Source organism: Dipodomys spectabilis, unplaced genomic scaffold (genome assembly GCF_019054845.1).
Source record: "Dipodomys spectabilis isolate Male_0828 unplaced genomic scaffold, ASM1905484v1 ptg000061l, whole genome shotgun sequence".
Taxonomy (NCBI): domain Eukaryota; kingdom Metazoa; phylum Chordata; class Mammalia; order Rodentia; family Heteromyidae; genus Dipodomys; species Dipodomys spectabilis.
The window spans coordinates 5,342,017-5,355,740 of NW_024870738.1; the positions used below are offsets into that span (position 1 = coordinate 5,342,017).

Consider the following 13,724-nt stretch of genomic DNA (forward strand, 5'->3'; position numbering starts at 1 on the left):
TTCTCTAGCCATAAAAGAAATGCAAATCAAAACAACATTGAGATTCCTCCTCACCCCAGTTAGAATGGCTATAATCAAGAAATCTAATAACAACAGATGCTTGGAGCGGATGTGGCCAGAAGGGAACCCTAACCCATTGTTGGTGGGGGTGTAAACTTGTTCAACCACTTTGGAAGACAGTATGGAGGTTCCTCAAAAGACTCCACATAGAGCTCCCCTATGAACCTTGCAACCCTAGTTTAGGGCATTTTCCCAAACGATCACAAACAAGGCAATACTAGCACAACTATGTTTATCACAGCATTATTCACCAGAACTAAGACATAGAACCAACCAGATGCCCCTCAGTAGATGAATGAATCAGGAAAATGTGGGTATGTGTGTGTGTGTGTGTATTGTGCAAATATATATATATATACATATATATTTATTGGAATTCTATACCTCCATCAGAAAGAATGACATTGCCCCATTTGTTAGGAAATGGAAAGCCTTGGAAAAATTATATTAAATGAAGTAAGCCAGACTCAAAGAAACATAGGTCCCATGGTTTCCCTTACTTGCAATAACTAGTATACGTTTAGGATAATCTTACCAGACAAGGAGAAAAGGTCAAAAGCTATGTACATATGACCATATAAGATAATGCTAAGTGAAATGAACCCCAAGATAGGGACACAAGGGGTTTTTTCTTTGTCACTGTTGTTTTTAATGTACAATGTGATTTTTTTTGTTTCTTTTGTATGTTCTTCTCCATGGCGGGGGAGGGGAGGAGGGGGGGGAGTTAGGAGGTGGGGAGGGAAGGGATGGTAGGAGAAAAAAAAAAAGGAGGGGGAGGGCTGGGAAGTTGGCTCAGTGGTAAAGCGCTTGCCTTGCATGCCTGAGGCCCTGGGTTTGATTCCTCAGGACCACATAAGCAAAAAGAAAAAAAGCCGGAAGTGGAGCTGTGGCTCAGGTGGTAGAGCGCTAGCCTTGAGCTGAAGAGCTGAGGGACAGCGCCCAGGCCCAGAGTCCAGGCCCCACAACCGGACCAAAAAAAAAAGGATGGGGTAACAATGCTTAATAGGAAATGTACTCATTACCTTACTCATGTAACTGTCTGTACAGTGTCTTTACAATAAAAATATTTTTAAAATATTTTTAAAAATTAAACTAAATAAAAAGCAAAATGGAAAATGCCACTGAAAACTGGAAGAAACCAGGCACTGGTGGCTCATGCCTGTAATCCTAGCTACTCAGGAGACTAAGCTCTGAGGATCTCAGTTCAAAGCCAACCTAGGTAGAAACGTCCCCCAGAGACTCTGATCTCCAATTAACAACTGAAAACCGGAAGTGGTGCTGTGGCTCAAGTGGTAGAACACTAGCCTTGAGGGCAAAGAGGTTCAGGGACAGCACCCAGGCGGGCCCTGAGTTCAAGCCCTACAACATACAAAAAGAAAGAAAGAAAGAAAGAAAGAAAGAAAGAAAGAAAGAAAGAAAGAAAGAAAGAAAGAAGAAAGAAAGAAAGAAAAAGAAAGAAGAAGAAGAAGAAGGAAAGGAAGGAAGGAAGGAAGAAGGAAGGAAGGAAAGGAAGGAAGGAAGGAAGAAGGAAGGAAGGAAACTGGACATTTATGTGAAATCTCATTATGACTAAGAATTTTTCATGAAAGAAAATATATTACATAAAAAAGCAGAACATAAAATTGAATATCTTAAGTATGTTTTTATTGAGATTGAAATCTCAATAGTTTAGACCTTAGTTTTTATAAATACAAACCATGTCAAGACAGGCACTGGTGGCTCATGCCTGTTGTCATAGCTATTCAAGAGGCTGAGATCCGAGAATCACATTTCAAAGCCAGCCATGGCAGAAAATGTTTGAGATTCTTCCCTACAATTAACCACCAAAAAAAGCTGGAAGTGGAGCTGTGGCTTAAGTGGTCGACTCCTAACCTTGAGCAAAAAAGCTCAGGGACAGCACCTAGTCCTTGAGTTCAAGCCCCCAAACCAGCCAAACCTACATAAATAAGTAAGAATAAATGAGGTCAAATTTTAATATGTTTAGTAAAGAGTGAAGAATAAAGAGGCTAAATGTGATTCGGTTTGTAGGCAGTCATTAGTTTTCTAAAAGGCAAAATTGCCTTTTTAAAGCACATTTGATACTTTAGAAACTCCTTTCTGAAAAAACCTAACTTAAACCAAGGCAATATTTAATCTTTTCTGCCTCTTTTAAACAAACAAGTACGTTGGGGGGGGGGGGGGGCTTTTTTTTTTTTTTTTCCTAAAACTGCAAGGGGGAAAAAAGCAGGCTCTGTTCTAAATTACCTCCTCCGATCTCCATGGTTTCTGGTGTGGAGACTGAAATTTTTTATTTACTTACACAAATTGAACGGAGCAGGTTTATAAAATAGCACAGTATAAAGCTATGCTGCCCAATAAAAATATACATAAGCCAGGTATGTCATTTTAAATACTGTAGTAGCCTCACAAACGTTGAGGCAGGGGGGAGTTCATTTGAACAATATTTTTTTAAACCAGCGTGCTCAAACTGGGAATCCACGTAAGAATTTACCTGTGAGATTGTTACCACCTTTGCACTAAGTCTTGGGAATTCTGGTGCATATATTTGCAGGAAGTCTCAATCCAATAGCCACGTGTGGCCAGTGGATCCCACATTTGATGGGGCGGGGTCTAGAGAAACTCAAAGTGCCAGAGACACCAGGGGATCCCTATTCAACGATGACCATTTGAAAAGTCATATAAATCAGACACAGAAGGGGAATTACTGAATGAGCCCATTTTATGAAGTTGGCACACCTGCCAGCGATGAAGGAAAGAGTGGGGTGGGGGAGGGGTGATCTGAACTGGAAAAAAAAAAAGGGGTGTGAGGGAACTTTTTGAGGTGTAGTTCTATGGGTGGATAATTCACCATATCCCACCCCATCTGCTCACTTAAAATGAAGCGTTGTGTTGGGTGGAAACAATACACACACAACACTAACTTTAAAATTCTGCCCCCTCATCCCAAGCTGTTTTTGTAGCAACTAGCTACACTGCATCAGGAATGCAAGGGTCGTTGTTTACCAGGTTAGAAGAGTGCAGGTCTTGGGGGACGAGGGTGGGGGGGTGGGGGGGGGGACAGAAAGTGCAAGTCACGAGTTGCTGAGCGCCAGCCTCACCCAGTTCCCATTTGGGGCTTCACTTCCGCCAACGCCATCTCGGGGTTCTTGGCGCTTTCCCGGGCAGGCGGGCCGGGGTGGGGGAAGTTGGGCCTCGGGGCTCTGGCAGGGCTGAGGTAAAATCGCACCCTGAGGAAGCGCCGGTCCAGATCTCGGGGCGCAGGCTGCCACGGGAAGGAGTCCAAAAAACACCGGGCATGAGTGGGCGTCTCCAGTCTCCGGGTCCTGCCTGGCTGCCAACGTGTGCAAGCTAAGCTTGGGGCGCACGACGCGCCCTCCCGGGCGCCCTCGATGAGGGGACAAAGATGTCGGGTCCCATATATGCAACGACATTACCGGGGTGCAGAGCGCGGGCGATGTGGCCCTGGGGCGGGGGGGTCCCTAGGGAGGAACCTAAAAGTGGAGGTACCTGTGTTTTGGCGTTGAAGCCCAAGAAGGTGGTTCGTGCGCGCTCCACCCCGTTGCCCGCCGGGAGCTCACCCTGTGGGTTGGGGAGGGGGCCCGCCTGTGGGAGAGTAGGGGCGTCACCAGCAGGTTCTCCGGTGCACGGCACCCCGGCCTGGCTTGGTGCCGAGCCCGGATCGCTCACCTTTCCCTCGCCGCCTTGCCTCTGGCTCCGCTGACTCACCCCGGGGAGCTTGGGGTTTGCAATCGGGTTGGGTGCAAGGATCGAAAACAAGCGCCTAAAAAGCGATTCCTCCGGCCCAGGCGGTTCCCGTCACCCTTTGCTCGAGACGCCCTTGGCCCGGGGCCTCGCTCAGCCCCAGGCCTGCTCCTCCCTCCCTCCTGTGGCTCACTGGCAAAGACACTTCTGGTGAGAAGCTTGACCTCGGATCCTCCACTAGCTGGGGGCCCTTTCTTGAGCTCTGCTCTGTCACAAGCCTTGCTGAGACTCGTAGAACGCCAAAAGAACAGAACCCCCGCCCCCAGAACACAAATACAAAAACCCATTAAAAGCAGTTCACTTCGTGGAACAATTAGGTAGCCAGGAAAAACGAGGCAGAGTTAGGAGAAAAATCGTTTGACACTAAAAGTTTCCTAAGAGGATAGTATTAGTGCTACTTCAGGCAAAGAACAGAAGCAAACACGTGGGTTTGAAGTGAACAGAAGTTTGAAGTGAACTCACGCTTTAGGAAAGTTGTGACTTGTGGGGGGAGGGGTTGTTTTTTTGTCAGTCCTGGAGCTTGAACTAGCCTTGAGGAAAAAAAAAAAGCACAGGGACAGCGCCCAGGCCCTGAGTTCAAGCCCTAGGACCAGCCCCACACACACACACACACACACGCAATTTAACCATAATTGTGTAGTGATGCCCACTTATACATTGAAACACAGTTATATAAATGAGATAGACCACTGCTCAGTAAAAGACAATTTCAAAACAAAACGAAGTTTATCTGCACCAAGGATGAAAGTGGTGGTATGGGAAAATCAGAAGGAGCTTAGAATGTGGGACTGATTTCTGGGAAATGAAAAAAAATGTTACTGGAGACTTAGCTCCCCATGAAAGAAAAGAAAAACAGATTCACCTTGCAAAAGGCTGGAGGCATAGAAGCATTTGTTAATTAACCAAGTGGGGGTGGGGCAGTGGAAATAGGTTTGGTCCACATTTTACTACTTTATTTCCTTTCTACAATCAAGATGCTATGATCTCCATTTTAGAATGAAGAAACTGAGGCACAAATATGTGAAACGTCTTTTTTTTTTTTTTTGGGTCCGGTCGTGGGGCCTGAACTCTGGCCCTGGGCGCTGTCCTTCAGCTCTTCAGCTCAAGGCTAGCGCTCTTCCACTTGAGCCACAGCGCCACTTCCGGCTTTTTTCTTTTTGCTTATGTGGTGCTGAGGAATCGAACCCAGGGCCTCAGGGATGCAAGGCAAGCGCTCTACCACTGAGCTACCTTCCCAGCCCTCTTTTTTATTTTTTTATTTTTTTTTTGTCGGTCCTGGGGCTTGAACTGTGGGCTTGGGCGCTGTCTGTGCGCTCTTCAGCTCAAGCAAGGCAAGCGCTCTAACGCTTGAGCCACAGCACCACTTCCAGTTTTCTAGTGGTTTATTGAAGATAAGAGTCTCATGGACTTTCCTGCTCGGGCTGGCTTTGAACTGCTATCCTCAGATCTCAGCCTCCTGAGTAGCTAGGATTACAGGTGTGAGCCACCAGCGCCTAGCTTAAGTGAAACGTCTTGACCAAAGGTAAATTAGTTATTATGAGTAACAAAGCCAGGACATTAATGACAAATACCTGTGCCCACAAACACTCTGCACAACCTAGGCCCTCATCCAGTTAATCTAATTCTATTAATCCATGAGTATAAAAGAGACCACGTAGGCCGGGTGCCAGTGGCTCAAGCCTGAAATCCAAGCTACTCAGGAGGCTGAGATCTGAGGATAGTGGTTCAAACCCAGCCTGGGAAAGATAGTCTGTGACACTATTATTTCCAATAAACTAGCAGAAAACTGAAAGTGGCGCTGTGGCTCAAGTGGTAGAGTGCTTGCCTTGAGCTGAAGAGCTGAGGGACAGCACACCCAGGCCCAGAGTTCAAGCTTCGTGACCGACAGAGAGAGAGAGAGAGAGACCATGTAAGCCAGGTGCTGGTGGCTCACGCCTGTATTCCTAGCTACTTAGGAGGCTGAGACCTGAGGATAGCAGTTCAAAGCCAGCCTGGGCAGGAAAGTCTGTGAGACTCTTATCTCCAATTAACCACCAGAAAACTGAAAGTGGAGCTGTGGCTCAAAGTGCTAGAGCACTAACGTTGAGCGAAAAAGCTCCAAGTCAACACACAGGCTCTGAGTACAAACCCCAGGACAAGAAAGAAAAAGAGAGAAAGAGAGAAAGAAAGAGAAAGAAAAAGAGGGAAAGAGGGGGGGAGGGAGGGAGAGAGAGAAAGAAAGAGAGAGAGAGAAAGAAAGAAAGAGAGGGGGAGGGGAGAGAAAGAAAGAAAGAAAGAAAGAAGGAAGGAAGGAAGGAAGGAAGGAAGGAAGGAAGGAAGGAAGGAAGGAAGGAAGGAAGGAAAGAAAGAAAGAAAGAAAGAAAGAAAGAAAGAAAGAAAGAAAGAAAGAAAGAAAGAAAGAAAGAAAGAAAGAAAGAAAGAAAGAAGGAAAGAAAGAAAGAAAGGTCAAACTAATTCACCCTCTAGGTAGTGAAATTAAACCCATCCTGGGCTTCTGACTCAAATTACAAGCTGTTTCCAATCAAGCATGGAACAAATACCTTTCTCTGAAAAGGGCCAATCACTTTCAGGTTGTCATTGTCTTAATAAAATCTAGATAGTCATTGGTCCTAAGACATCTCCTGACTTTCAAAGTTGAATCAACAGTCAGACCAAAATCAGATTGGAGTATCATTAATGCCCTGGATTATAGCCTTAAAATTACAAGATTTTTTTGTTTGTTTTTGTGGGTCGTGGGACTTGAACTCAGTGCCTGGGCACTTTCCCTGACCCCTTTTGCTCAAGGTTAGTGATCTACCACTTTGAGCCACAGCACCACTCATGGTTTTTTGGTGGTTAATTGGAGAAAAGAGTCTCACAGCCTTTCCTGCCTGGGCTAGCCTCAATTCTCAGATCTCAGCCTCCTGAGTAGCTAGTATTACAGTTGTAAGCCACCAGCATTCGTCATGCTTTATTTTACATACATTTACAACAGTTTTAAATTTTATTACTCTAATGAATGAAAAATATATATCACTGAATTATACACTTTAAACAAATGAATTATAAACTATGTGAATTATATCTCATGAAAGCTGTTTGGGAGCCAGGATGTTATGGCTCACAACTGTAATTCTAGCTAAATAGGCTGAAAACCTGAAGCTCTCAGTTTGAAGTCAGCCCAAGTAGAAAAGTCTGTGAGACTCCATCTCCAATTAACCAGCAAAATGCTGGACTGGAGGCAGGGTTCAAACAGTAGAGCTCTAGCCATGAATAAGAAAGCCCAGTGACAACCAAAGGCCCTGAGTTCAAGCCCCAATACTGGAAACAAAATTAAATAAAGCTGATAGCAGTGGGCTTGGGGGGGAGGGAAAGAGGGAGAAAAATGAGGGAAGGGATAACAAGTTAGACAAGAAATGTACTCACTACCTTACCTATGTAACTGTAACTCCTCTGTACATCACCTTGACAATAAAATTAAAATTAATAAAATAAAATTTTGGAGGGGGAACAAAAACTTGAGTTGGGCTTATAAGGTTAAAGTCCTGAAACAAAATAAAATGTAGCTGAGCACTAGTGGCTCACAACTGTAATCCTAGCTAGTCAGGAGATTGAGATCTGAGGATTACAGTTCAAAACCAGCCCAAGCAGAAAAGTCCATGAAACTATTATCTCTAAATAACTACCAAAAAGCTATAAGTGGAGCTGACTCAAGCAGTAGAGAGCTACTCTTGAGCAATAAAGCTCAGGGACAGTGCCTAGACCCTGTGTTCAAGCCCAGGACCAGCACCAATAATAAATAAATAAATGTCATTCTGAAAAACTGGACACTCAGGAAATCAGAATTAGAATCAATCCCCCATTTATTCTCACAGGTTATTGGAACTGTCATACACTTATCAAAATGGAGTGAGGCAGGGAGGAATCCTGAGTATCTTTCCAGAATGGATGACTGGAGTTTGATCTTACAAAAAGTTCCTTGAAGTCCTTGATAGTTATTTTAAAAAGTTAAAAATAGGGCTGGAGCCGGGCGCCAGTGGCTCATGCCTGTAATCCTAGCTACTCAGGAGGCTGAGATCTGAGGATATGGGTTCAAAGCCAACCAGCCAGGGCAGGAAAGGGCAGGAAAGTCCGTGAGACTCTTATCTCCAATAAACCACTCAAAAACTGGAAGTGGCACTGTAGCTCAAGCAGTAGAGTGATCGCCTTGAGCTGAAGAGCTGAGGGACAGCACCCAAGCCCAGAGTTCAAGCCCCACAACCGACCCCCCTCCCCCTAAAAAAAATAGGGCTGGGAAGGTGGCTCAGTGGTAGGGTGCTTGTCTTGCATGCACGAGACCCTGGGTTTGATTCCTCAGCACCACATAAGCAGAAAAAGCCAGAAGTGGTGCTGTGGCTCCAGTGGTAGAGTGCTAGCCTTGAGCTGAAGAGCTGAGGGACAGCACCCAGGCCCAGAGTTCAAGCCCCATGACTGACCAAAATAAAAAGTTAAAAATAACTCATGGATGGAGATGGGAGGGAGGGAATGAGAGAAAATGAGGAACAATCAAGACTGTACAAAAGGTAATGTACTTATTACCTGACGCATGTAAGTGCACCTATTTCTCCTTATCCTGTACAAATTTGAAGCCAATTCCAGCCATGTTTCCATGTCTTTAGTCAACATCCCAATATGATCCTCTAAAATTAAAGATGTTTTTCTTTTTGCCGGTTGTGGGGCTTGAATTCTGGGCCTTGGCGCTGTCCCTGAGCTCCTCATTTCAAGGCAAGCACTGTACACTTGAGTCACAGTGCCACTTCTGGTTTTTCTGGTGGTTAATTGGAGATAAGAGTCTCATGGACTTTCCTGCCTGGTCAGGCTTTGAACTGCGATCCTCAGGTCTCAGCCTCCTAAGTAGATGGGATTACAGGCATGAGCCAACCTCACCTGGCAAGAATTTCTTTTTTTTTTTTTGGGGGGGGGGGGTCTGGTCATGGGGCCTGAACTCTGGGCCTGGGTGCTGTCCCTCAGCTCTTCAGCTCAAGGCTAGCGCTCTACCACTTGAGCCACAGCGTCACTTCCGGCTTTTTTCTTTTTGCTTATGTGGTGCTGAGGAATCGAACCCAGGCCTTCATGCATGCAAGGCAAGTGTTCTACCACTGAGCCACCTTCCCAGCCCAAGAATTTCTTTTAAAAAGCATATCCCCACATAAAAATACCATTTTTCCCAACTTATAAATTAACAGTTCCAGGATGATGATGTAGTTCAGTGCTACACTACTTGCCTTGTGTGCTCAAGACCCTGGATTCCAAATCCAGCACCAGAAAAGAAAAAAATAATGCTGTTTTTCTCCATGAGCTTTAAAAAAGAAGGAAAATTAACACACTTCAACATGAATGAGTCTTGAGGGCATTATACTAAATGAAAGAATCTTGTCATGACAAAACAAATATTGTATGATTCCACTATATGAGTTATCTATGTATGATTCCACTTATGAGTTATCTACCACAGTCAGGGAGAAAGTAACTTGAGAGTTGCCAAGGGTCAAAGTGGAAATGGAATCAACAGATTTCCAATTTGCAAGATGAAGTGCATTCTAGAGATTGGTTACACAACCATGTGAATGTTCTTACTATTACTGAATTCTAGATTCAAAAAATAATTATGGAGTTGGAATCTCGAAGGCATTTATGCCTTAGCACTGTGTGCCCACCTGTACTGGGGCTTGAATTCAGGGCTCTTGCTTGGCTTTTTCACTCAAGGCTGGACCTGTACCATTTGAGCCATATCTCCTCTGTTTCTGGCATTTTTTTTCTGGGTAATTGGAGATAAGAGTCTCACAGATTTGCTGACCTAGGTAGTTTTGAATGGTGATCCTCAGATCTCAGCCTCCTGGGAAGTTAGGATTACAGACATGTGTCACACAACAGGCATCCTAAATTCTAACTTCATAATTCCTTAATTTCATCAATATATCCAAATTCCATATATAAACGTCAGAATTTTTCATTTTGTCTAAGGATCTAAATTAAATCCAGAAGTAGCCAAAGGTTCAAATCTTGTCTCTTAATGTAAACGTTTCTCCACCTTCCTCGTAATGTATTTAAACAAACAGAATAGACTCGTGTTTTTTTTTTTTTTTTTTTCCTGGAGTTCCTTACAAGTCTAAATTCTGCTAATGACATCCCATGCTGTTGACACCATCCTCTACCCTTTGTACTTCCTGGAAGTTGGATTAGAGGCTCTGGGTTAGTTTTTTTGTTTTTGTTCTTTGAGTTGTTGGGGTTTTTTTTGTTTTGTTTTGTTTTTGTCGGTTGTGGGGCTTGAACTCAGGGTCTGGGCACTGTCCCTAAGTCCTTTGGTTCAAGACTAGCGCTCTACCACTTAGCGCTCTAGGCACAGCTCCACTTCCGGTTTTCTGGTAGTTCACTGGAGTCTCATGGCCTTTCCAGTGTAGGCTGGCTTTGAACCACAATCCTCAAATCTCAGCCTCCTGAATAGCTAAGGTTACAGGAGTGAACCTCCAGCGCCCAGATCTGGGTTAGTTTTTTGTTGTTGTTGTTTTTTTTTTTTTTTAGTTCCGGTCGTGGGCCTGAACGCTGTCCCTCAGCTCTTCAGCTCAAGGCTAGCACTCTACCACTTGAGCCACAGCGCCACTTCCTGCTTTTTTTCTTTTTGCTTATGTGGTGCTGAGGAATGGAACCCAGGGCCTCATGCATGCAAGGCAAGCACTCTACCACTGAGCCACCTTTCCAGCCCCTCTGGGTTAGTTTTGACTAGAGCCCAGAAAGAGGCCTAAAGACATCCATTTCCACCAGGACCAGCCCAGCCGGACTAAAAAGGGCAAATCACTACCCAAGCTGCTTAGAAGCAATTTAAAAAAAAAAATAGCTTACTCAGATCATCCTAGTGCAAAGATTCGTCTTTTCCCTACCAAGCTAGAGGAGTAGGAAAAGAGACAGGACTGGAAGATGCAGGGACAGCCCTTTGTCCTGGTTCCCTGCGCACAACACCTACGTCACGACCCACGTGACAGGGGCGGAGCCTTCTAGCGGGCACTGCGCTTGCGCGGTCTGGAGTAACTACGTCATAGAGGTGTGCCCCGGTGGAGCTGCTGCTTTAGCCACCTTCCCATTTCCGGTCAGCTCCCTGAGCGTTAAACAACTGGCAGCTCCGGCTCGGGTTTCCGTTGAGGGGGCCGCGGTGCGGGCCCCTGGGGCGGGATGTTCCGTGGGCTAGGTATTTGGTTTGGCTTGCCGCAGCCGGAGGCAAAAGACGAGCAGGCCCAGAGACGCGAGCAATCCACGGGAGACGCTTCCAAGCAGACCCCGGAATCGGAGAAGGAGGCGGAGTCCGCCGAGCTGGAGCAGCCTCTAGACGGAGAACAGGAGCTCCTCCAGCAGGCCAAAGGCCTTGGCAGTGAGTCTGGGAGTTGCCTCTGGGTGCGAGACCCCCTGACTGGGAAGAACGGTCGCGTAGAGGGTGGGGGGGGCAGGGAGGCGTGTCTTTCGATTTGTTCTCCTAGAAGCAGGAGACTTTGGTGCGGATCTAGGCAAGGTGGAAGCGTCACCTGGCAAGCAAGTCCTGTCCCTGAAGTTTCTGATGCTACCTACGTTCTGCTTCATAATGCTCGTATACTTTGACAGCAGAACGAAGCCGTCTGGCACGACATCTTCAAGTTTGACAAGGAATTTTTGTTGTTCCAACTCACCAACTTTCACCCTTAACTCCGCCCAGGGACCGTTGAGGAGCCTGAATCGGTGGTTTAAAAAACAAACCAAAGAAAACTTGCTTTTTTTCCCCTTCGAGCAGCCTAAAAGTTGGGGTCTCAACTAAACTAGCCGGGTTCACAGAATGGTTCTCTTTTTATCCTTCTGGTGGTAAAGGGTCTAGCAATCTATACAAGTCCCAGTGGGATATGCTTTGTGAATACTACCTCACTTTATCTGTTAAGCATCCCTAATGCCTTAGGGTTATGAATAAGCCCAGCATAATACTGAAGTGTAATTTGAATTCAGATCCCTCTAACTTCAAAGCCCACAATCTAGTTTACTGTCTAGTTAGAGATGGAGGAGGGCTGGACTGTAGACATAAAGTGTATAAACAGTAGCCGATTATAGAGATGCTTTGGAAGTCTTAATCAAAAAAGAATGACTTTGAAGACTATAATAGTAACTGATTATAAAGACACTTTGGAAGACTTAATCAAAAAAGAGTGACTTTGAGGCAGTGAGACCTACAATAGGTGAGCATTAAAACTGAGGAAACTACAGCAAAGATAGCCAGTAAATGTAGCAAGTTTTAAGGATTCACTAGAAGGGAGAGATAAGCCTAAGAGTGAAGGAGAAACATTTCAGTAAGAAAGGCCCAACTGTCAAGCGCTGGTGGCTCACGCCTGTAATCCTAGCTACTCAGGAGGTTGAGATCTGAGAATCACAGTTCAAAGCCAGCCCAGGCAGGAGAGATTCTTTTTTTTTTGGGGGGGGGGGGGTCCGGTCGTGGGTCCTGAACTCTGTGCCTGGGTGCTGTCCCTCAGCTCTTCAGCTAAAGGCTAGCAGTCTACCACTTGAGCCACAGCACCACTTCTGGCTTTTTTTTTTCTGCTTATGTGGTGCTGAGGAATCGAACCCAGGGCCTTAAGCATGCAAGGCGAGCTCTCTACCACTGAGCCAACTTCCCAGCCCCGCAGGAGAGATTCTTATCTCTAATAAACCACTAGAAAACCGGAAGTGGCACTGTGGCTCAAGCGGTAGAGCGCTCACTTTGAGCTAAAGAGCAGGAGAGCACCCAAGCCAAGAGTTCAAGCCCCACAACCAGCAACAACAACAACAAAAAAGGCCCAAGTGAAGCTGGATGCCTGTGATTCATGCCTGTAATCCTAACTACTCAGGAGGTTGAGATCTGAGGATCACGGTTCAAAGCCTGCCTGGGCAGGAAAGTCTGTGAGACTCTTTTTTTTTTTTTTTGGGTCCGGTCGTGGGGCCTGAACTCTGGGCCTGGGTGCTGTCCCTCAGCTCTTCAGCTCAAGGCTAGCGCTCTACCACTTGAGCCACAGCGCCACTTCTGGCTTTTTTCTTTTTGCTTATGTGGTGCTGAGGAATCGAACCCAGGGCCTCGAGCATACAAGGCAAGCGCTCTACCACTGAGCCACCTTCCCAGCCCTCTGTGAGACTCTTATCTCCAGTTAACCACCAGAAAACCAGAAGTGGAGCTGTGGCTCAAGTGGAGAGTGCTTACCTTGAGCTGAAGAGTTCAGGGACAGTGCCAAGGGCCAGAGTTCAAGCCCCACGACCGACAAAGAAAGAAAGAGGGATGGAGAGAGGGAGGGAAAAGAAAAGCCTAAATGTGCATAGAAGTACTGTAGGGCTCAAGGGGTAGAGAAAACAATCATAGTCTCAGATTGGGAGCCCCAGGCTCCCAAATACTGCACAAAAGAAATAAAACTGAGTGCTGCAAAAAAAAATAAAAATAAAAAAATGAGGGCTGGGAAGGTGGCTCAGTGGTAGAGCGCTTGCCTTGCATGCATGAGGCCCTGGGTTCGATTCCTCAGCACCACATAAGCAAAAAAGAGAAAAAAGCCAGAAGTGGCGCTGTGGCTCAAGTGGTAGAGTACTAGCCTTGAGCTGAAGAACTGAGGGACAGCACCCAGGCCCAGAGTTCAGGCCCCACGACTGGACCCTCCCCCCCCCCCCCAAAAAAAAGGAAATGACTATTGCCAATGTTTAAAAAATAAAACTGGATAGGGCCTAGGTGTTGCCTGTAATCCTAGCTACTCAGGAGGCCGGGATCTAAGGATCATGGTTCAAAGACAGACTGGGCAGGAAAGTCTGTGAGTCTCTTATCTCCAATTAACTAGCAAAAGGCCAGAAATGGTACTATGGTTCAAAGTGGTAGAGAACTAAGCTTGAGCACAAAAGCTCAGGGGACAGCACCCAGTCCC

The 13,724-nt window shown here is 45.9% G+C and overlaps 2 protein-coding genes across 7 annotated transcripts in view; one reads left to right on the forward strand and one right to left on the reverse strand.

Annotated features, from left to right (window-relative positions):
* The window catches only part of Ctps2 (CTP synthase 2), a 102,676-nt gene extending 91,898 nt beyond the window's left edge, over window positions 1–10,778 (reverse strand). For 3 of the 6 annotated variants that reach the window (XM_042680452.1, XM_042680446.1, XM_042680447.1), the window contains exon 1: window positions 3,748–3,932. The gene's annotated coding sequence lies outside the window, so the exon portion shown is untranslated. Of the gene's footprint in view, window positions 1–3,567; window positions 3,664–3,747; window positions 3,933–10,680 lie in introns of those variants that run through there. The other 3 variants (XM_042680448.1, XM_042680449.1, XM_042680451.1) reach the window with 3 other exon arrangements.
* Window positions 10,779–10,881: 103 nt separating this feature from the next.
* Syap1 (synapse associated protein 1) overlaps window positions 10,882–13,724 on the forward strand; it is a 33,012-nt gene continuing 30,169 nt past the window's right edge. Inside the window, exon 1 of the mRNA XM_042680434.1 lies at window positions 10,882–11,203. Within this exon, the coding sequence (XP_042536368.1) occupies window positions 11,008–11,203 (196 nt within the window). The 5' untranslated portion in view covers window positions 10,882–11,007. The remainder of the gene's footprint in view (window positions 11,204–13,724) is intronic.